The following is a 23892-nucleotide window of genomic DNA, read 5'->3' on the forward strand; positions in this document are numbered from 1 at the left end:
CCATGTCTTCCTTTACGAGATGTTGCTTTGCACCTGGGACATCGGGAGAAGCCCTGTGAGGAGACGCCGCCGCCAATGTGCAGGAAATCTCTCCCCCCACCTGCAGATAATCCTTTCAAAGAATAGTTTCACCAGGATGAAGAGGTGGCTGGAAGCGGAGTTTGCATCAGGTTGGGCTTTCTTTGCAAGGCAGGCGATTTGGGGAGCGAGAGATTTAGGAAGCCTGGGCTGGCATGGGGTGGTTTCTTCAGTGAAGCATCTGATTCATCCCCAGGGGTGAGCTGTTCACCGTTTGCCGCCTCTCTGCCCCAGCTTGGAAGCTGCAGAAGAAGCTTGCCATGCCTGGGGGGCGGGGTGGGGGAAGAAGAGCCACGTCTTGCTCCATGCCTCTCACTTCTTTTCAATGCTGCTAAACTAGTAAAAGTAGCCCAAGCTATTCTTAATGATTTATCTGATTATTGCCTGATGTAGGATTTTGAAGTCGTACTATGGCTATATTGCCAAAATCACCTGTTACTGAGATGAAACCATACAATTCAATATTTACTTTTTCAATAGGATTATATTATAATTATTTTATCAAGTGGCTAACACACAAACATCAGGCACACAAGGTAAGGTGCTGGGATAAAGAATATGTTATCTGCAGTTATATTAAGACACAGAAATTTATTCAAATCTGCTCACTAAATAGAGATGAATGTATGAAGGCAGAATGTTTCTGGAAGATCTGCTTAGCCTTGTTTGTCAGATATCATTGGTAATCTGCATTTCCTTCATTTGGGATCATCATTGGTACCCTTCCTATCTTTTGCCAAGGCTTCTTTCATCTTTTTACTGCACAAATCTGTCAAAGAGAATAATTATTTCACAGTTTTTACTGGTACCCCAAGAATGGCCTTGTTCATTTAAATAATTTTTATTTTAAAAAAGCAAGGTCTTTATGATGGCTTGTTTGCTCAACTACCAGTGACTATATGGATATATCCATGTAGTTTTCTTGGCAATTATACAGAAGAGGTTTACCTGGACCTTCTTTCAGAAATTTTTTCTACTTCCCAATTTAGCCTATAGGAGTGGATTTTCCTAATGGTCTCCCATTCAAGCAGTAAAAGTCTGATCCTGCTTATCTAGATGCTGTCACTTGTTACCTGACACGAGAACCCAAACAATATCAATCTCCTTCTGTAATCTTTCCATGATTTTCATTGCTTTTTTATGCCTCTTCTGTTAAAATTACAGTATCATTTATACTGGCAGGCACAAACAGAGGAGTGAATTGTCTGTACCGCCAATAAAACTCCATGGAAGAGGGAACTGTTCAACAAACAAAATTCGGGATGATTTAGGATCCTCGAGAATCACTACATATCTAAATATCAAATAAAAAACACTTTGGGATACGCAGGTCGGAAAAATATGGGATTCAAAGTAAATTCATTTACTTTGCCAGCAGTACCATACCATACTGAGGGGGACGTTAGGATTATATCCTTCGCGTAGCCTCCCTCTCCCATTCCCCACAACCAACACCTGCCTTGTTCTCTTCTTCCAATAACGTTCGCCTTCTCCCGCTTCCTCAGTGTTTGGATTTTGTTGCTAGGCGCGCTGGGGTGGAAGCACTTCCGTATCCTGGCTGAGGAATTATGGGAATTAAAATTCACACATCTTTCTCAACACACGGTACTGTACAGAATGGCGATGACGTAGTAGTGTGGGCCGCCTTATTTGCCGCTAGCGTGGTCGCTTCTCCATTCTAAAAGGCGAGAGTTCAAGAATTGTTTGTGCGGAGGTACGTTGTCCAGGAGGTTAGAGGTGGCTCCGCCCACCACGGTTTTCATCAGATGTTCGCCTCTCGGCGTCTTTAGAATTAAAGTGTTCGGTAATCCGGCGCCCAATATGTGTACTGGATCAAAACGTTTAATTAGAAACATGGGTCGGGAGGAATGCTTCCGATGTTGCTGGGAATGGAATTGCAAGATTTTCTTTGCTTGAAAACGTGCTGGGCAGCTGGAAATTCAACAGAATTCCAAGTTCATGCCAAAGAAAACAATCTGCAAAACTTCACTCCGTTATGGAGTTGTACTGTAAAAATACAAAAGACTCCGCCCAAAAAGCTATGGCTTATCTAAAGGAGGGGCTTAATTTTTAGTGTTAAGCAGATGACTTATTCAGATGTAAGGATAATTTTGATTTCCACTTTCAAAAAAACCCCATTCACCAGTCTGTTTTAAAACAGGCCCACAAGACAGAAAGTTAAAGGTTAACAGCGTTCATTCAGGGTTTGGTTGGCTATTTCCATTGCATGTAGCCCAGACATACAGACACGCATATTTCAGTTCCTTGAAAAATCAAAAGCTCACAACACTGACTTACCAACAGTTGCATTTATTTTAAGAATTGTAATCTGTAATAAGTTTTGATGTGCTGGGAACTTCTTAGGGATGGTGTTTTCAGTCATTTAGAAATTAGATCATGATTTAAACAAAATGCTTTTTCTGTAACTACCTTTGAAAAAAGCATGAGTGGAGTGGTGTTGGAATCAACTAGATTTGGCTATAATAGAAAGGCAGAAAGTTTGTGATTAGTTTATATGTAGCACCTGAATTTTATTCATTTATATTCTGCCTTCGTAATTTTTACACAAGATGGCAAATATCCAAAACATTTTCCTCCTTTTATTTTGTTCTCAAGAACTCTGTGAGGTGAATTGGGCTGAGAGAGAAGGATTAATCCAACATCAGCTCAGCTGGCTTTCATGGCTAAGATGGGTCTTGAAGTCATTTTGTTTTCTCACCTGGTGCCTTAACTACTAGGCCATTGTCTCACAATGTAAGGCAGCATTCTTCCCACTTCCCTTTTAAATGGCCTCAACCACTTTTCCACCAGAGTTCCTTTTGGATGATGCTCCCTTGAGATTGCTATAGGTCAGTGATGGCAAACCTATGGCACGTGTGCCACAGGTGGCACGCGGAGCCATTTGTCAGGGCACGTGAGGTGCTGCCCTGTCAACTGGCCAGCTGAGTTCACCTTTTTAAAAGCCATTTTTCGCCCTCCCCAGGCTCCAGAGGCTTTATAGGAGCCTGGGGAGGGCGAAAAGAGCCTCCCCCGCCCTCCCAGAGGGCCTCCGGAGGCTTCAGGGACCGTCCGGAGGCTTCCATGAATCCTTCGGAACGCTTAAAACGACCCTCCGAGCAAACCGGAAGTCACTTCTCGTTTGCTCGGAGGGTCGTTTTAAGCGTTCCGAAGGCTTCAGGGACCATCCGGAGGCTTCCCTGAAGCCTTCGGAGCACTTAAAACCACCCTCCGAACAACCCAGAAGTCACTTCCGGTTTGCTCGGAGGATCCTTTTGAGCGCTCCGAAGGCTTCAGGGAAGCCTCTGGATGGTCCCCGAAGCCTCCGGGGGGCGGGGGAGGCTCTTGTTGCCCTCCCCAGGCTCCTATAAAGCCCCTGGAGCCTGGGGAGGGCGAAAAAAGCATGTAAAAATGGGGGGTCGTGCGTTGTGCGCGCATGCGCACTGGGGGGGTTGCGCATTGCATTATGGGTGCGGCACGCCCGCACACGACCCCCCTGCGCTCCCATTTGTGACACGCGAGCCAAAAAAGGTTCGCCATCACTGCTATAGGTTATTTGTTTTCCAAAGATGAGGATGGATACATCCTTAAGTAAAAATTCAGTAGTAGAAAAAAATCTGCAGTGTTGCATATAATCTAACAGTCATTAAATTGAGGATTGACTATTGCTTTTCTCCTTCATTATAGTTTAACATCAAGCGCATATATGACTACTGTGCTTGGCCTAAGTCAGTGGTTCTCAAATAGTGGGGCGCGCCCCCCAGGGGGGGCGCGAGGCTCCGTAAAGGGGGGCGCGAAGGCTTCCTTTCCATCTGGGTGCAACGGCGGCGGCAACAGCGCAGCGGCGGCGGCGGACTGGAGTTTCCCGCCAAGGTTGCCTGTCCGACCAGCCCCCGCTGGCTCCTGGCTGAGGGAGGAGCTGCCGCTCCGCCTTCTCCGAGCGGGATCCACGCCCTGCAACTGGCCGTGAGGGGAAGGTTTTGGCCAAAACCCGGGCCATTTTTGCCCATTTGTTGCCAGTAGAATGCTTCTGGGGGTGGGGGAGGTGAAAAATGGGGTGCACAGATGCCCCAGGAGGCACAAAAAATGGGCCCCTTTTCAACCCCCCACACCTTCAGAAGATGATAGAGAAAGAGAGAGCTAGTGAGAGGGAGGGAGGGAGAAGTGAGACAGAAAGAGATAGACAGAGAGAGAGAGACACACACACACACAGAGACAGAGAGAGACAGAAGGAGAAAGAGGGACAGAAAGAGAGAGAGAGGAGAGAGAAACAGAGAAAGACAGAGAGAGAGAAGAGAGAGACAGAAAGAGAGAGTGAGACACAGAGAGACAGAAAGAGACAGAGAGAGGAGACAAAGAGAGAGACAGAAAGAGACAGAGAGAGTGAGAGAGAGACAGAGAAAGACAGAGAGAGAGAAAGAGAGAGGGAGACAGAAAGACAGACAGAAATAGAAGGAGAGACAGAAAGAGAAAGGCAGAGAGAGAGAGAGAGGGAGAGAGACGAGGGAGAGAGAGAGACAGAGGGAGAGACCACTTGGACTGTCTTCGCATCTGGGATGCATGGGTCTTTCCCATTGAGACGAGCAGGTGTTGTTTCTAGAAATCACTGCATGCAGGAAATATATGTGTGTGTTTGTGTGTGTATGTTACGGTGAAAGACCGAAATTGGTGAATGTCGACATTCACCGGTGAATCTCGTTTGGTGAATGTCCGAAATATTTGCTAAATGCCCTTATTTCTGACTTACACCGGTGAATGTCGACATTCACCAAGTACGTTTCCCCCTCTCTTTGGGGAGGAGGAGAGCCAGAGGGTCGCCTCTCTTTGGGGAGGAAAGTACGTTTCCCCCTCTCTTTGGGGAGGAGGAGAGCCAGAGGATCGCCTCTCTTTGGGGAGGAGGAGAGCCAGAGGATCGCCTCTCTTTGGGGAGGAAAGTACGTTTCCCCCTCTCTTTGGGGAGGAGGAGAGCCAGAGGATCGCCTCTCTTTGGGGAGGAAAGTACTTTTTCCCCCTCTGTTTGGGGAGGAGGAGAGCCAGAGGATCGCCTCTCTTTGGGGAGGAAAGTACGAAAGAGAGGGGAAAACGTACTTTCCTCCCCAAAGAGAGGCGATCCTCTGGCTCTCCTCCTCCCCAAAGAGAGACGATCCTCTGGCTCTTCTCCTCCCCAAAGAGAGGGGAAAACGTACTTGGTGAATGTCGACATTCACCGGTGTAAGTCAGAAATAAGGGCATTTAGCAAATATTTCGGACATTCACCAAGCGAGATTGGTGAATGTCGACATTCACCGGTGAATGTCGACATTCACCAGATTTCGGACTTTCACCGTAACATGTATACATGCACATACAAGTGTCATTTCTTCAGTGTTATCACAGAAGTGAGTACACCTCTTAACATTTTGTAAATATTTAAGTATACTTAAATATTTACAAAATGTTAAGGGGTGTACTCACTTCTGTGATACTCTATATATAAATATATGTATATATATGTTCTAGCTGTGCTCCTTTAAATCTTTTCTGCTACAGTTAATAAAGCTATTCTTTGTTGTAAATTGATCCACATTTTTCTTTTTTTATTCTCTTATACGTTAATAAGGATACAGTGTTATGCAGAGGTGTACTTATAACAATTTTATAGACAAATGATACTATTTACAGTCACGCGGGGGGGGCGCGAAATGTTTTCTTCTTCCTAGGGGGGGGCATGACAGAAAATAATTGAGAAGCACTGGCCTAAGTAGACAGGTTTCTGTTCCAAGTAATTTATGAAATAAAATATAATGTAGGATAAATAGAGGAGGGATGTGAAGGGTTTATATTTATTAAACCTTGCTAGATGTAATTACAGTAGAATATGGGAACTATTTATAGCATGGCAGTAGACAACATTGTTTAGCTTCCCAAAGTAATTCTTAAAAACCAATGTCATAATATTTTGCTTTTGGAATAAAAAATCATGGAAATTACTAGTACCAGCTTTAAATTTAAGTATTTTTTTTTCTGGTGATTGATACATACTGTAGGAAGTTATCACCCAGCCCTCCCCCAGAAAAATGAAATATCCTAGGAATATAGAAAAGGCAGAATATTTCTCTGGATGTGAAAAGGAAAAAACATGTTTTATAAAGAGAGAATAGCTCCCTGTAGATTCCTGCCCCCACCCACTTTGTCAATAGGCCATTAAGAAGGCCAAGCCAGTCCCTTTACATAATAAGGAGTTCTCCCCTTCAACTCCAGGGGGATGGGATTAAGTCATGATAATACTGGCCCTTTACCCAAATCATCACATGGCATCTGAGAACTCAACCAAACCTGGATTCAAAACAGTCTAGAGAGTTGCTCCTGCATGGCCCCATGGGAGTCTGACAACCAAGAATACAAGCTGAAGATCAAAGGCCAAAGAGGGCATAAAACCAGGGACTCAGCATCTCAGTCCTCCCTTCTCTTCTCCACCAACATTGAAGCATGTGATCACCTTTTCTGTTCAGGACTCAAGCCATGTGGTCCTGTCTACCATTAAACCATCTTTTCAAGCAGCCTCCATGTCTCCAGTGTCTTTTTCCCCACTTGGAGTCGAACCCAGAAAGACATTTCTTCCAATAATACAATAAACTTTCAGTTTAACATCTAATGAAGGGAAGGAGTGTCTGTTAGACCCAAACATCGTTAAAGGAGAATGGGATTTTAGTCATGTGTAAAATGGGGAATGGGATTTTTGACAAACCTAAGATGTCATTCATGTGTATTTCTAGTGAATCATTTCAACTGTTGCAATATTCAAACTCCAATGTTACTATAGTATAGATCAGTGATGGCGAACCTTTTTTGGCTCGCGTGCCACAAGTGGGGGGAGCGCAGGGAGGTCGAGTGCGGGCGTGCCGTACCCATAATGCAACGCACGACCCCCCAGTGCGCATGCGTGCACAACGCGCAACCCCCCCACCCATTTTTACATTTTTTCGCCCTCCCCAGGCTCCAGGGGCTTTATAGGAGCCTGGGGAGGGCGAAAAGAGCCTCCCCCGACCCCCCGGAGCCCCTCCGGAGGCTTCAGGGACTGTCTGGAGGCTTCCCTGAAGCCTTCGGAGCGCTTAAAACCACCCTCCGAGCAAACCGGAAGTGACTTCCGGGTTCCTCGGAGGGTCGTTTTAAGCGCTCCGAAGGCATCGGGGAAGTCTCGGACGGTCCCTGAAGCCTTCGGAGCGCTTAAAACCACCCTCCAAGCAAACCGGGACTTCCGGGTTGCTCGGGATGTGGTTTTAAGCGCTCCGAAGGTTTCAGGGACCGTCCGAGGCTTCCCCGATGCCTTCGGAGCGCTTAAAACGACCCTCCGAGGAACCCGGAAGTCATTTCCGGTTTGCTCGGAGGGTGGTTTTAAGCGTTCCGAAGGCTTCAGGGACTGTCCGAGGCTTCCCTGATGCCTTCGGAGCGCTTAAAACGACCCTCCGAGCAAACCGGAAGTGACTTCCAGTTTGCTCGAAGGGTGGTTTTAAGCGTTCCGAAGCCTTCAGGGACGGTCCCTGAAGCCTCCGGGGGGGGGGGCGAGGAGGCTCTTTTCGCCCTCCCCAGGCTCCTATAAAGCCTCTGGAGCCTGGGGAAGGCGAAAAATAGCTTTTAAAAAGGTGAACTCAGCTGGCCAGCGCGCGCATGCGCGCTGGCCAGCTGACAGGGCAGTGCCTCGCGTGCCATAGGTTCGCCATCACGGGTATAGATGTTTCTAATGGTAAAATATAAAATATATCAATGGAATTTTTCTTTTGCCTTTGCAAGAAAACATGCAAAAAAATTAACAAGTGCATTTTATATTATGAAGCATTGAGATTTTTTAAACACTTTTTGAGCCATTTACCGTTTTTATCAAACTACCTAGAGAAATCAAGAAATCTTGGGATTGCCACAAGCATATAAGAGCCCAGATACTGCTAAGCATGCTTGAGGAAGCATCTATATTTCTAGCCTGAAGCCCCAGTTCCTAATAGCCTCATGAAATTTTGCATAAAGATGGTTGCCAAAACATTTTTGCAGTGGTAATGGGGAGAGAGGACTCTGACACTGTTGGGCTCATTTTGATGTAATTAGAAGTGGGATAGGACCTTATTTCAAAAAGGGGGCAAATTTATAATTTTATTATTTTTTTTGAAGACCAGTAGGTTACCCCCCAAATAAATGCATTTCAGTTGGCTTTATCCTTACAGCAACAAATCCATCCATGTATGTGAATTTTAGTCACTAATTCAATTGCTTTTTCACGGTGTTCAAATACTTTTAACTGCAGTATCAAATAATTAATCAATGTTGCCCAATTAATTCCACATTCTTGTGCTTTTTCTTTGAAAGATTCTTTTCTTTTCCTTTTAACAGGGGAACTCCAGCTAATAAGAATGGGCATTCATGGCCTAACGAGTTTTGTAGGGGAACATAGTGAATTCTTTGTTGATCTGCAGCTGAGAAACACAGATGTAATAATTGATGGAAATAATTTGTATCATCGCCTTTATTTTGATTCAAATCTGGATATTCAGTATGGTGGAGATTATGATTCTTTTACAGATATCGTACGTCAGTTTTTTCAGTCATTGGCTCTGTGCCACATACAGCCATATGTTGTGCTGGATGGAGGTAATGATGCATCTAATAAAAAATTTGCAACTTTAAAGCAACGAGCTGAGGAAAAGATCCAGGCAGCCCATTCTCTTTCTCGTGGTGGTGGTGGAAGTGTATTGCCTTTGCTTGTCAGAGAGGTCTTCAAACAGATTCTAACTGAACTACAAGTGCCCTTTGTACAATCATTTTCAGAGGCAGACAGGGATATTGTATCTCTAGCCAATCACTTGAGTTGCCCTGTGTTAACTTTAGATAGTGATTTTTGCATTTTTGACCTCCAATCAGGCTATTGTCCTCTAAATTATTTTCAGTGGAGAAATCTTTGTAAATGTAAAGACTCACAAGAATGCTACATTCCAACACGGTGTTTCTCATTAGAAAGATTTTGCAGACATTTTAGCAATATGAACAAAACCCTGCTGCCTCTTTTTGCAGTAATGAGTGGCAATGACTACATAAATCTGCCAGCTATGGAAGTATTCTTTAGTAAAATAAACCTTCCTATAGAGAAATCCCGGCGGAAAAGTAGAAAGCATGGCCACATTCAGGGACTGTTGAACTGGTTATCTCATTTTGCTGATCTTTCTGAGGCAATGGAAAATGTATTGAAGTATTTTAAAAAGCATGAAAAAGAAGACATACGACAGCTTCTCTCTTCTTTCATGAAAGAATATGAACCATCTAATGTCAATCTCAAAGATTTTTTCCAGAGTGGTATGTATGAATCTGAGGAAATGAAGAAATTAAAATTACCACAGTGGGTTGCAAAACACTTAATTAAAGGACATCTAGCACCATTTATTAGTGATGCTCTTATATTAAAAAGAACCATCCTTCCTGTTCAAGTGGAGAATATGCAGAGAAATAGTGCTCATTCCATAACTCTGCCAATTAGACAAGTTATCTATTGGTTATTGTTGAACATTTCACCAAGTTCCCTTAGTCCCTCTTTGAACAAACAGCCAACTTCATTTCCTCCCGTCTTCTATGAATTTGATAGATTCCAAAAATCACTCAAGAAATCATCTGTTTGTGTAGCAGAATTGGCACAGAAATTTTCAGACAATCGGTATGCTTTGGCTACATTAAATGAGGTAAATAATTAAAATTATGTATTTAAACATTTCCAATACAGAACACATATGAAACATACTGGGCAGATTGATAACTATCACTTGAAATCATTTTTTAAAGTTAGATTTGACCTGGATAACTGAAGATACATATTAAAAAGCATGAACAATTCTGCTGATATTTAATGATGTTGATGCTTAATACCGTGAGAGATAACAAGCAGTTCTCTGGACTCTGATTCTTTTTTTATCTATGGCTAGCAAAATAATATACATTAAAGCTTTTCATATAAGTTACACAACTTTTCAGAATTTATTCCACATTAAAGAAGCTAGGAAAAAATATTTTCCATGGTTGCAGAACATTTCTTAAGTATAAAATGTGGAATGTTCTTGCAAAAATTTATGTCACTGACTTATAAAAAGAGATATGTATTGTAATTAATGGGTGTATTAAATAAATGATATAATCATTTTTTCAGTAACCTGTGAGAAAGGCTTTCCATTAAAGCTTTTTCTTGATGTCTCTAAATAGTTTCTTATAAATCCTTGACTGCAAAGGAATTCCTATCAAATTTATAAAGAGATATCTGTGATAGTATTTTGCAATAAAAAAGAAAAAAATCTTGTGGGACATCAAAGACTAAAGCTTTATTAAAGTAGATCTCAGTACATTAAATCAGAAGTACAGAGTGAAATCATTGTGGATCAGCAGATAGGGTATACAAAGACAATTGTTTTGGGGGGATTACAGAAATGAATATTTTCAATAAAAATATTTAACAGTTTTTGCACTAGGTTGTTTTTGCCATTTTTTTGGTACCAAAACTTTATGGGAGTCCAGCATTCCATAAATGCTAATGAATCTATTTTGTGTCTTTTATTGTCCTGAGAAATAGATATATTTACATTTTTAAAAAGAAGTAATGGGAAGATCGAAACAGTGACTTTGAAAATAATTTGATTGATATCTACACTGCAAAATGCATACATAAGTTCCCTTTAACTATTGCTGATAACTGAACAATGCAGCAGGAGTCCTTATGGGAGATGTATGACATAAAAGATAACAATATTTGGGGCCGGAAAAGAGATTGAGGATAATTTACTAAGGCAGAATGTTTATTATTAATAATTCTCTCAATTCCCCAAAACAGGCGAAGTAGAAGAACTAATCATATGGAAGTATTAATTTTTCTGTAAAGAGCTTCACTGTGAACTGTAGATCTACTGAATAAAATTATAAGTAAGTTTAAAATTAAAATTACTTAGGAAACAATATTTTTCATGAAAGCTTTATCATTTATTTGTAGGCACCCATTGCAGAGCGTCTTCTTTTTTTTTCCGAGACGTTTGGAGTATCAGCCTGTGTCCTTGAACCAGTTCCTTGTTTGTTGCAACTCCCTATGGCTGCAACCTGTTACTGGATCAAGTTTTCAGAACCCAAAGTGACACTACAGCACATCAAGGCTTTACTACTTGGAGTAACATTTGGTGAATTAGATAAGATGTTGCACATTCCAGGTAGGTTTAGAGAGGATCAGGTTTATTTGACACATGAATTTTTCTAGTTATTTTAGCCAAAGGCAATAGTTCATTTGGTTCACTTTTGTTGGTATCTGATATATTTTATGTAAAATTATGAAATGCATGTCGAGGTTTTGTATTATAAAAGCAACTTCATATTAAAATACTTCATAGGAAGTTGGGCAAAACATTGTGTTATAAATATCCAATCCAACTTTTCCTTAGTGGTTACATAGAAATCATAAATTACTCTTCCAAGTAATATTCTATTTTACTGCTCCTGTTTTTGTTTCTAATCATGGTCAGTTTACACCCTGGAACATGAAGGAGCTTTCTTTCTGATCCAGATCAGCCAATTCTATTTCAGGATATCCAATATTGTGGACTAATCATATGAGACATTGGTATGTCTCACATGATTAATCCATATGATATGGTGAGGAATTGCAGGCTAGAAGCCAGCTGACTAAAAGAAATGTTTTTACTTACTCTCCAAATAAAAATGTGGAAATCATTGTAGAAATTTAACATCTAATATTTAAAGCTGATGATAGAATACTGAAAAAAATGATGTTTGTATCATGCATCTCATTAGAATTCTAAAGTATACTTCCACTTTGTAGGATGTGGACAACAGTATATTTGTAGGGATGTCAAATTTGCAGCCTGCAGGCTGGATGCATAACACACTGTCCATGCCCACCCCTGGTTTAGTGAAGGGGAAATAGTCACAATATGTCACATGTCAATGACATGGCGACGTGAGTTTTGACATCACTGGTATATTGGCTTGTAAGTTGTCAGTAAATTTGTCTAATTTCTCTAGAATATGCTTGTAAAAACAAAACTTGGGTTGCAATTGTAGAATAATGGCTGAAGTACAAATAACCAGTATTATATCTTTAATATTAGGAGAGAAGTGTAAACGTCATATGACTACTACTAAGGCTGGTAACCTGGTCCTCTGTCTTACCATGAAGCATTACGCGATAGCCTTCATTGACCAAATCCATAATGGGTAGTGGAAATTAGTATATTCTGACCATCTAGTAATAGTAACAACCATAAGAGATGTTTATGAAGACTTAAGTCATAGTTGTATCAAAAAAAAATTTTTTTAATTTTGAAAAAGCAACTGGACTGAGGAAAAACAAGCCATTTCGCTTCCTATCCTGGAATACAACTGATGAAGCTTCCAGGAAAGGAAGCAAAATGTCTTGGTTTTCCTCAAAAATCAGTCCAATTGCTTTTTCAAAAAAACAAAACACTTTTGATACAACCATAAAATATATAAATTTGTGAATTTAAAAGGGAGATGATATATCCCATAAATGAAATCTGATCTGCAATTGAGTTGATGACATGCATATTTAATTTTTGTATCATGGTTCTTAGTCCATGTGTGCATTAATATCTGTGTGCATGTTACCTACTTAACAGAAGTAGTAGTAGATAAGGGCAAAAATCAATACTGTAAGGGGGGAAGAAAAGTACAATTATTTAAAGTAAAGGAACTACAGCTTGGGTATAGTAAAAGTATAGTGTAGCAAAAGGATTCTTTTCACAGCCTCCCTGGGAAAAACTGCTTTGAGAAGGGATTTTAAAGATGATAATTATGGGATGTTATATAAGCTGTTCATAAATAAAAATAAGGATTGGCTAAGTAACTATTTTTCAGTAAAACCCATCAGCAGTAAAAAAAAAAAAACCTTTTCAAGCTTCCTTTGTTTTTGTAACACTATTCCAATGTAAGGAGAGGTATCCAAATTTAAGATAGTAAATAAGGATGGGCTATGATTTTGATGTTCTAAAAATTTAGAAACGTTGGTATCCATTCTTACATAGTATGCATTCAATGAAAATAAAATCATTCAGTGTTCAGGAAATGTTTTTTTTTTCATATCTAGATCCTGAAACACCACATGCTGAGGTCAATAAAATTGTACATGACCAGTACTTGAAATGGAAAGAAAAGAAATCCCCAAAAGATTATTTGGAATTAGATGTTGCACACACTTTCTGCCAATGGCAGTGCTGCCTGCAAGCAGGATTGTATCTCAACCAGCTGCTTTGTAGACCTTTCCCTGAGCCAGATCTTACACGGTAGGTATTTCTAAAACATCCCATTAGTAGGTGCTTATTCTAAAGAATGCTCCTCTAATTTCAGTATAATATTAGGATGTGCATATAAAAATGTTATTCAGAGGTTGACTTTTCCTGAAAGTATAGTTGTAATTCATACTTTTTCCAAAAGTATAATTGTAATTGCACATTTGTGGCATTGTACTGTTTCTGTATTTTTCAGGTAGGTGGGGGGCATTGGATTAATGACTTCTAGCAGCAGCAATACTTTCAATGATCCCAAAACCAAAAATGCTATTATGTAAAGTTAAATCTTTTCAGTAGCAAATTTGAAGACAACAGTATAAATAATTGAATTAAAAATACAGTATACAACTACTATGGAGTCCTTGGTGCTCTATGAGCTTGGTTGTTTATTTGCTTGCAGATGTTTCATTACTTGACTAAGTAACATCATCAGTTTCCCTGATGTCAAGAAATGAAATGTTTGCAAGCAAAAATGCAAAAATGCTCAGAGCGCCAATGACTCCACAGTTCAACCCTGAGCTATAAATATTTGCTTCTATTTGCTAGAACTACTACTTGCCAATAGTATCACTTTCTGATTTGTATATATTGCTAGAAGCATTTCAGCTTTTTCTTTTTCAAAGATTGTTCATGTTTTGCTTTTAGGAAATCCATGATAATGAAAGTATTTTTAAACAACCTATTTTCTTTCTAATATTATATAATGCCATTATAAGCAACTGTTCAAGATTCAACATACAAGCATGCTTCTATATCTTGTTTACAGATTTGCATTAAAATTTCAGAATGTCAAGAGTAAATGTGGAGCACAATGGTTTGCTTCAATTCAAATAGTTGGCCCATGCCCCAGTGTGGTGCCATGGTTTAGTTTTTCAATTCCAGACAGATGTTTAGGGTGCTTATTCCTTACTTACATGTAATGGAATTTTCCCATAGAAATTTTAAAAAGTATGGGAGACAAGTCTCATTGTAAAATGTATAATATCTTTAGCTCTTTTTTTGAAACCTGACCTAAAAACAGGCCACTCTACTCCCCCTCTCGCAATGGTTGATGCTGCTGAATAGGGATGTTCAATACTCACTGATTTGGGGTAATTTGTAAAATTCTGTTTTCACTTTGTCATTATGGGATACTGAGCGTAGATTAATGAGGAAAAAAATGAATTTCAACCACTGTAGAATCAGACTCAGAAAAAAACAGTAGTAAGCCACTTCCATATTATTACATAAAACGAAACATTACAAGGATATGTCCATAATATCACCATGAGTTCAACTTAATGTAAGGGAGTTTATTTCCGAGACAAATCTAAAAAGGCGTATCTTTCATTGATTTGGTGTGGTTTTTAACACATAGCTCCAAGTTCTCCTATACAAAACCACTTTTCTTTTTCATTTTTGACAGGCTTTATAATGGGACCCTTGTCCATAGGTTATATCATCAGCTTAAATCCAGTTCTACACCAGAGAACCTCCTCAGTACATCGCCAAAGATCTACAAGCTTTACTGCAGCATGATACACATAGTAAAAGATTCAACACCACCAGGTTTCTTTCAGAAGAAATCAAAATCCCAAAGGAAAAAGAATAAGAAAATTATTAATAAATTGCCAGATACACGAGAAAGCACTATGGTGGACACTCTACCTTTCTGTAGTACTAATAGGTTTGCAACACTGGCAATAGAGAACTGAAAGCTCATTATTCCAGACTGGTTGTTGATATTTATCTGTCTTTGGGTTTGAGAAATTATTTCTCAAAAGAATTAAAGAAGTAATGCTATTAAAATGGATTTATTCCTTTGGTAATTAAGGAACATGAAAAATTTCTGTATTGTTTCTAATAATGGATAATTTTTCAGAAGATATTTAAAAAGCTAATCTTACTTTGGAAATGTTTTCTGAAATATATTTCAAAGATGCTTACCTATTGTGCCATCTTTTTTATTGTTCTGTTGTATATGTTTAAACATTTAAGGAAATTATTTACCTTATTTATGTTGTAATAATACCATAGATATTTTGATTTTTTTGCTTTACATATCTTGTAAATCTTATTGAATTGTAAGGCTGCAATGGCATATGATAATGAAGAAATAGAGAAAAAAACAGAACCATTGCAAAAGAAATGCCTTAGTCTAGTGTGGGGAAAATTGAGGAAGCAATTGAAAGCAACTCTGTCATAATCACATTAAGTATAAATTGATCTGAAGAATTATTTTGACAGGCTCTCAAGACTCTGTTACATTACTCTACTAGCAGTAAAGCTCTTTCAGAAATCCAAGTGATAGTTGTTTTCCGAATTTTACAGATTAAAAAATAAATAAATAAATAAAATATAGAAGTCTGCTTTTTAAAGGCTTTTAAAAAAAGATAAGAATCCTGAGTATCAAAAGACTCTGATGTGCAGGAAAGATTTATGAGGTTTAAAATTCCTCTGCTGAATAAAAGAAAATGTACAGTAATAGTTTCAGCCATTCGAGGTTAATCAGGAAACAAACTCCACAAGCACTAGTGGAACTCTATTTGCAAGATAAAATAACAAACTTGTGCCATGGACAGAATTTCTCTCCTTTTTATACAGAAAAAAATCAAAGTAAGGTATTCTTAAATTGCTTGTTCACCATCTCTCTTTTGGGGCTAAGCTGCTGTTTATGTAACCGTCTTGCATTCCCCCTTCAAGTTTATATTCATAGTCCTTTACTATGTCTCTGTAAAGTCAGATAATAAATCTGTCTCCGTGATCAAAAGAAGTATATCTTTGAGTAAAACCTACTAAATAACATTGATGTGAGTCAGTGGTGGGTTGCCAATTTTTTTAGTACCGGTTCAGGCGCGCTCATGTGTGCACATGCGCAGAAGCGGGTGGGTGGGTGGAGCCTCCTGCTGCCGCTACTAAAGTTTGCCTGATCCAGGCCGAACCAGGAGCAACCCACCTCTGATGGTACTACACTATGGTGTTTGTGTCCTACATTGGGGCCTCCCAAGATATTTGATCGGATGCTGTGAGAATAGAATGTGGAATGGATAGATTTTTGGCCTATAAAATCTTTAATTTGAAAGATAGAGTAGGGGGACAATTGAAAAGCACGAGTTAGTAACTTTGATTAAGTAAAACATTTAGATTATTATGGAAGTGAAAACAATTTTGTGATCCAGTTCTACATAAAATACAATCACATATTTTAAGAAAACCAAACATTTACTTGAAAATTGCAATATAGACTTTTCAGTCACAAAAAGAAAGCAAAGACAGTGATCTGACAGTTACATCCTGTGCAAAAAAGGATCGGGATACAAAAAAAAACCCATGGTACACAATGCAGAATAATGGAAATAAATACAGGAGCTGAAAAATGGCACTCTTGTAATTCAGTCTAGATAATTCAATCTAGATCAGGGTTGTTAAACTTGCGGTCCACAGGCCAGATGCATCACGCACTGGCCACACCCACGCCTGGTTTAGCAAAGGGGAAAAAAGTCCTGATACGTCACGAATCACTGCAAGTTTGACACCACTCCTGATCTAGATAAATGGAATGCCTCAAATATTTTCATAATCAAATCCCATCACCTTTACCATAAAACTTATTTCATGTAATTTATATTTCTATAGACATACATCTCTTAAGAAAAAAAGGTGGGGAAAACTTTGACATAGGTTTCTTTTTAAAGTGGTCTTTCTCATATTACAAAGTTCCATCAATCTGGAAAGTAAAATTACCTCTGAGGGGAAAAAATTACCAAAATTGCATAATTTATTACTCCCTATCTGGAAGTTTAGAATTAAACAGTCTTTAATTTTACCAAAGTTCATTATCCTTCAGGGAGAAGGGTTTGTCAAAAGCCCTTTATATTGTTTCTCCCTTGTACATAAACAGCAGTTTCTAGTTAGGTAAAGAATGCAATGTGCATCATACGTCGAGAAATGATCCCAAGTGTTGTGAACTACCATGCTTTTGGGTCTTCTCCCTTCTTTTTTCAACCTTCTTTATGATCTCTGATATTATACACACGGAAGAGGTAAGGCCCAGAAGAAACTGCAAATCTAAAAATAAATGAAAATGTGGCTTTTCAATTCACCGTTACAAGAAAGAAACTATAGATTGCCTACTTTTTAAATAACTAAAAGGACTGAAATAAGATTGGGTTTTTAACCTGGAAGGAATTACAATTTTTTCTTTAGGACTACTGAAAAGCTCAAAATTATTTTTAATGTACATTTAATGATCATTTCAACAGTTTCCCCCCAAAATACCTGAGTCTAATAACAAGGTGGTCAGAGGAACAGATCAATGCTATTCTCAGAGCAAGCTAATTTTAATGAATTACCACAAGCTCATATTGCTGAACAGCCCAAAGAACAGAAGGGACATCACAACCTCCTGGTTTCCCATTTGTGAACATGCAAGAGTCCTCAGTTTGCATGCTTTATTCATTCCTATGCCTCAGATCCTAGTTTGAAATAAATCATAATTTGCTATTTTTTAGCTGAGCAATCTTCCTACAATTATAAAAGAAAAGCTGCGACATTAAAGAATAAGAATGGATAAAGCTGTTCCCTCACTTTTAATTCATGCAATGCTGAATGTACAAGAAGGAAGAGAAAGAAATAACTTCAGGGAACAAATTCGGTAGGAGAGAAATGGGAAAAATATAATTAAAAAGGATAAAAAACAAGATTCTAATACTAAATATGATGCTTTATATACAGTCTTATACATGTTTGGATGCCTTACTAATAAAACACATCAAAACTAAAACATTTTATTCTGAAAACCAAACTTAGCTATGCTTCCTTACCTGTTATGCTTAGACTTTCTGTCTGAAAAACTTTCTGAAGTGGAGGGAAATAGATTACCAGCAGCTGACCCATTATAGATCCAAGAACTGCATAACAGAACATCTTGTTGCTGCAAAGTCCAATTTCAAACACAGATTTAGTCTGGAAGTTAAAAAAAAGAAATTTCAGTTATTTATTCCATAGTAAATTGAAAGCAAAATTCTTAGTAAACTAAATATAACAAAACATTTTTCTATTAACTGCATGGAAATGTGAGCTAACTATGGTTTTAAACATAGTACTGATTATTTATGTACCTTAAGTTTTTCCAAAAATATTACATAAAAAATTTCAAATCAGATGAACACATACCTGAGATCTCGAACTCAATGCATTAAACATATCAAAAAATACAAAGCAAGTGAAAGTCATTGTTGTATCTCTGGGTGTTATAACATTGTCTCGTAGCTGCCAAAAAAAAATAAAAATCTTAATTTATAAATGTATAAAGTTCACTAATAGTTTATGAAAACATTTTGAATGTAAATTTTCGTCAATATTTGAAATGTTAGTATCATAAAGAATAACTTTGAGGACTTCCCACTTGGCTGATTTGGGAGCATAATACTACTAATAACTAACAATAATAATATGGTGATGATGATGATGATGATGATGATATCCATTTACTTTAAGTGCTTTGTGCAGCGGTTACAAGAATACTCTGATTTTCAGCCTTCCATGCTAAATTGTACACCTGCTCAGTCCAGAAAGTGCTACTCCATCCAGAGTCAAAGATAAAGAATCATCTGATTGTGTGTATGTGTGTATGTCAAAATAGCCATTCTGTCTTGTCAGGATCCTTCCCATTCAGACCCTTAGAGCTTCTAGCATTGCCAGCATCATCACTGCATCTGTTAGTATAGCTAACAATTCAGAATCTGCCTTATAAGTCAACAAAGTATTCAGAGTTTGTTTGACTAATTCCCCATTTATTTTTTATTTCCATTTCCCCCTAGTTTCTTTTACCTATTCTCAGATTGAAAGCAAAACATCTACACAGAGTGTAGAGTTTTGTTTAGTGTTATTATCCTACATAATAGCTATTTATTTCAATATCATGCAATTATTTTAAAAAATAGGCTATGAATCTATAAAATCTCAAAAAATTGCATGCTGGTCTTTCTCAGGCCATATCCTTTTTTAAAAAAATTCTGCCTTTAACTATCAAATGTATTAGCTGGCATTTGAATCTGATCATTGTTATTTAAAGAGCTGCAAGAGATTTCTTTTTTAGAAGTTAATTTTATATTTTTTGTATGACACAATCCCTTATTATTTCAATACTGATTTTGAAAATCTTTCTTCCCTTATAAAACCAATATGCCATGGACATTTAAGGCTATTTAAAAATCCCGAATCTATAGCTTTCTTGCTTGCACCGGAGTATAAGATACACCTTAGTTTATCAGGAGAAAAATACAGGAAACAAAATTCTGCCTACCAGGCATTCATTATTATTATCATAACCCCAGAAAAGCAAGCAAACACAATTATATAATAAAATGACACTTTTTGCCATTTTTTTTCTTTCCCCAAGTGGAAAACTCTTAATAAACTTAACTAGATGTCTGAGCATTTAGCCAACAGCACTTCACACCTTGTAAAAATGTAACAAAGTTGAATCAACAAACCAGCCCAGTGGTTCCCTGAAGGAAACCATTGAGAATATTCAGATAGCTGATAGGAAAAATTCCTGCCTTGCCCTTAAAGGGATTATTCCAAAAAGAATAGAAATCACGTAGTCACAGGAACACTCTGCCTTGCTCTCGAGATGATTATCTACCAAAAATAGAAACTGGACAAAAAAGAAGTACCTCTTAAGGCAGTCTTCAAATATTTCATAGTTGGCTTCTCCCAGCTGGAATGAACTTGGAAATTTTTCATATTCGAAGCGAGTGAAGCAATCTTCCATGCTTTGCCTACAGGTAAAGCACTGAAGCTTCACTTGTTAGCACCTCATATAGGGTGAAAAAAAAGCTTCCAAAAAGCTACATTCGGAGTATAAGATGCACCCAAATTTTCAGCCTTTTTGTGTGTGTGGGGGTGCATCTTGTACTCCGAAAAATACAGTATATGGTTCTTTAGAACTCTCTCATAGCCTATATATTTTTATATTTGTATTTCCTGTCATATAAACAATATTGCAAGTAAATGTTAGTATTACAAACAGATGGTTCCTACCTCTCTCCAGAAGACAAATAGTGTTCCACATACAATAATTATAGATGAAACTAGAATTTTAATAATCAGATTTTTGGTCAAAATGCTGTCCTTAACATTTCGTGGAGGTTTTCGGATAACATCTTTATCTACAGGCTCAACACCAAGACTAAAAATTAAGAAAGCAAAATTTTTATAAATGCTTACCTTATTAATATCATATAAATCAGTTAATATGGAATTTGGTATAAACTTAAGTGTATGTGTATATTTGTCTATCAACTAATCAAAATGGGCTGAATCTAGACTAGATTAGTCACTGGAATCAATGAAATGTGAATGTGACTATTCTGGCTTTAATCCAATTAACTTTATTTGATACTACCTGCAAAATTTATTACCTATGCAATCTCACCATGTCAGTATTTCTTAAAAGCCATTTACCATTTACCATTAGTAATTTAGTAATTTCCTTAAAATGTCCTGCAGTCTACTGGTGATATTAAAAAGCAGTCTTTTGAAAATGATACAGAAATATTTAATGCACCAATTTTCAAGTGCAGTCTTGACAGCTAAACCAAAAATTTGATATAACTGCCTTTTGAATGGAGGGAATTGTAAAAAGTTCAACTACAGACTGCAAATTATATAATAATTTTTTAAAAATGCATTAGCCTCAGTTATGCAACCCTGATACATTTAAAAAATACCTTTGAGCTGGAGGTCCATCCATGATAATGTTGATCCATAAGATCTGCATAGCATTGAGAGGATTAGGAAAGTTCATTAATGTGGCCAATGAGATTAATGTCAATGCAGCTATACTCCTGTTGAAAAAAAATATTTTAAACAGCTGTCAGCATAGCCAAAAAAAGGGAGGGTGAGGAAGAATGTAGAACAGAAAAATATAATATAAATGAATAGCAAATAAATGTACATAAACAATACAAATCCAATTGCTTTAAAGCAGATCACATGTTATTTGGGGCAACATAAATCATAGCTGTCACATTCAGCAATTCAAAATTTACAGTATCCCCGAATTGAAATAGAGCCAATGATGGTTTTGTCTGCTTGATAAGAATATGCATTTTGTAACAATTGAAATAAACTGGACTTTTTCGTGTTTATAAGAAATCAAGGTTCCAGTAAAAAATGTTCATGAAAGTTTAGTTTACATGTTAATATAGTGTTGAAACCTGTACTAATTTCTATATGCATCAAATTTGAAAGCAATTCCGAACTTGGATATGCTTAGAGAATCTCTCCCAAAGCATTTTGATACATTATAACATACATAGTGTTTTCCAACCTTGACAACCTCTACTGTAAATGCATAGACTTTGACCTTCTTGTGAAATTCTGTAAATTAAGTCCATATATCTGGAAGTTGCCAAAATTGGGAAACAATGTTATATAATTTCAAAAGGATGTTTGGAAGCTGTAACATTTTACTTGATTCTTTTCTAGTCTAGGCAAATTATGGCCAACTTTTTAAAAAAGTTATTTTAAAAGTTGTGTTATGTGTGTATGTTGGAATCTACTTCTATGCAATACTGTCAAAATGCAAAAGGTTTGCTTTATTTTTAGTCTTAATAATTACATTGATAACATGTTTATCTTGCCCTTTATTAAAAAAATATCAGTGTCATTAAATATGTACCCTCAGGATTATAATAAATAAGACTCCAAAATGCAGAGAGAAGACAGTTATAAGAAAAGAAGAAAGAAAAAACGACCATTGACTTACCTGAATGGTCCTTCTATGTGTGCTGCGAGGGGAATCCAAGCATGGGTTATCTTTGTCCATTAGCCTAGAGACTGAGATACTTAATTGTTGACCACGCCTCCTCTGACTGAGGTAATCCAGTTTTGTACAAAGGCTCAGCCGATCCAAGAGAAGCAAGGAAATCAGCAGACTGAATATAAGAAGGTCAATAGACGTGATGTGTGCGTGAGAAATTGAGACAGTGCCCAGACCAGCCAAACCCGAGGGTGGGTTTGGATTCCCCTCGCAGCGCACATAGAAGGACCGTTCAGGTAAGTCAACGGTCGTTCTCCTGTGCGCTGCTTGGGGAATCTAAGCATGGGACATGCCAAAGCAATGAGTCTCAAGGGCGGGATGCAGGCTGGTCAGGGGCCATGGATGGTGCTACAACCTTCTGTAAGACACGTCACCCAAAGGAAGCCTCAGCTGAGTCATACATGTCCACTTTGTAATGACGGATGAAAGGCAATGGCGATGACCAAGTCGCCGCCCTACAAATGTCCTCCACTGAGGCCTGCGTGGCCCATGCTGCCGTGGTGGAATGGGGAGTGATGCGCCTGGGTGCCAGTCGAGCCTGGGATTCGTAAGCGAGGGCAATGCACGCTTTCAGCCATTGCCCAATGGTGTTTGAAGATACATTCTGTCCCATGGATGCTGGCTGGAAAGACACGAAGAGTGCCTCTAATCTCCTGAACGCTGCTGTGTGCTTCACATAGCAACGGAGAACCCTGCGAACATCGAGGTGATGCCATTTTCGTTCCTGAGGCTGTGACGGATTGGGGCAAAAATCTGGCAGAATGAGTTCCTGCGCCCTGTGGAACAGAGAGTTAACTTTCGGCAGGAAGGTCGGGTTCAATCGCAATATGACCCTGTTTTGGTGGAATATACAGAGGTCCTCGCGCACTGAAAGTGCTGCCAGTTCCGAGACATTTCTAGTGGATGTAATTACCACTAAAAAGATGGTTTTGAGGGTCAACAATCAAAGACTGATGGTGCAAATGGGCTCGAAGGACTCAGCTGTGAGAGCCCTAAGCACAAGCGGCAAATCCCAAGTGAGGTACCAGTGGACTACCAGTGGCTTGAGGTTAGCTGCGCCCTTTAAGAAGGAACAGATCCTCGGATGGCTAGCGAGGGAGTGGCCATGGGCGTCTCCCACCACAGTTGACAATGCCACGATCTGCCTATGTAAGGTGCTGGGCGTTAGCCCTCTGTCCACACCTGATTGTAAAAAGTCTAGAATCTGTGGAATAGAGGCCTTGAGTGGGTCCAAGGATACTGTCCGACCCCACCGGCAAAAAGCATGCCAGGTAGCCTCATAGATTCGCATCGTGGAAGGATGGCGGGCAGCTTGTATCATGTTGATGACTTTGTCCGAGAAATGCTGGCGCATCAGGATTGCCCGCTCACGTGCCACAGGGCTAATTGTAGTAGCTGAGGGTTCGGATGGGTGAGAAGCCCCTGCACGAGCTCTGTCTGGTTGTCTGGTATCCTCTACGGCCGGGAGATTGAAAAGGTGGAGCAGGTCAACATACCACGGGTGTCTGGGCCACATGGACGCGATCAGGAGAACTTCTGCCTTCTCCAGCAGAATCTTCTGGATGACTAGTGGCACGTGCTGAAGAGGCAGGAAAGCATATAGGAGGCCCTCCAGCCAGGGACTGCGCAGAGCATCGGTGCCTTCCGCTCCCGGAACATAATACCTGGTGAAGAATTGTGATAGGTGTGCATTGT

General features: G+C 38.9%; 3 protein-coding genes across 12 annotated transcripts in view; 1 reads left to right on the plus strand and 2 right to left on the minus strand.

The window, feature by feature from the left end:
* NEK11 (NIMA related kinase 11) overlaps window positions 1-1667 on the minus strand; it is a 193745-nt gene extending 192078 nt beyond the window's left edge. For both annotated transcript variants that reach the window (XM_081971081.1, XM_081971082.1), the window contains exon 1: window positions 1538-1667. The gene's annotated coding sequence lies outside the window, so the exon portion shown is untranslated. The remainder of the gene's footprint in view (window positions 1-1537) is intronic.
* On the plus strand, window positions 1638-15082 carry ASTE1 (asteroid homolog 1; the record flags this gene model as incomplete). 4 transcript variants are annotated; one of them, XM_081971077.1, is made up of 5 exons in its annotated part: window positions 1641-1792; window positions 8437-9773; window positions 11066-11276; window positions 13187-13382; window positions 14794-15082. In XM_081971077.1, exons 2-5 carry the CDS (start codon window positions 8457-8459, stop codon window positions 15080-15082), a joined length of 2013 nt encoding a protein of 670 aa, XP_081827203.1. In that variant the 5' UTR covers window positions 1641-1792; window positions 8437-8456. The 4 variants fall into 4 exon arrangements, with proteins under 4 accessions (XP_081827204.1, XP_081827203.1, XP_081827206.1 ...); XM_081971080.1 differs by having other exon boundaries at window positions 1660-1792; window positions 9680-9773; XM_081971078.1 differs by lacking the exons at window positions 13187-13382; window positions 14794-15082 and adding an exon at window positions 12192-13178 and having other exon boundaries at window positions 1638-1792.
* A 2219-nt stretch (window positions 15083-17301) lies between these two features.
* ATP2C1 (ATPase secretory pathway Ca2+ transporting 1) overlaps window positions 17302-23892 on the minus strand; it is a gene marked incomplete at its 3' end in the record, with an annotated part of 75480 nt that continues 68889 nt past the window's right edge. For 5 of the 6 annotated variants that reach the window (XM_081971072.1, XM_081971074.1, XM_081971073.1 and 2 more), the window contains 5 exons: window positions 21104-21220; window positions 20415-20562; window positions 18543-18638; window positions 18191-18332; window positions 17302-17435 (listed from right to left, as the gene is read on the minus strand). In XM_081971072.1, the coding sequence (XP_081827198.1) occupies window positions 17302-17435; window positions 18191-18332; window positions 18543-18638; window positions 20415-20562; window positions 21104-21220 (637 nt within the window). Of the gene's footprint in view, window positions 17436-18190; window positions 18333-18542; window positions 18639-20414; window positions 20563-21103; window positions 21221-23892 lie in introns of those variants that run through there. The other variant, XR_014176805.1, reaches the window with a different exon arrangement.

The sequence above is a fragment of the Natrix helvetica genome, assembly GCF_964273705.1.
Source record: "Natrix helvetica genome assembly, chromosome: Z".
NCBI lineage: Eukaryota > Metazoa > Chordata > Lepidosauria > Squamata > Natricidae > Natrix > Natrix helvetica.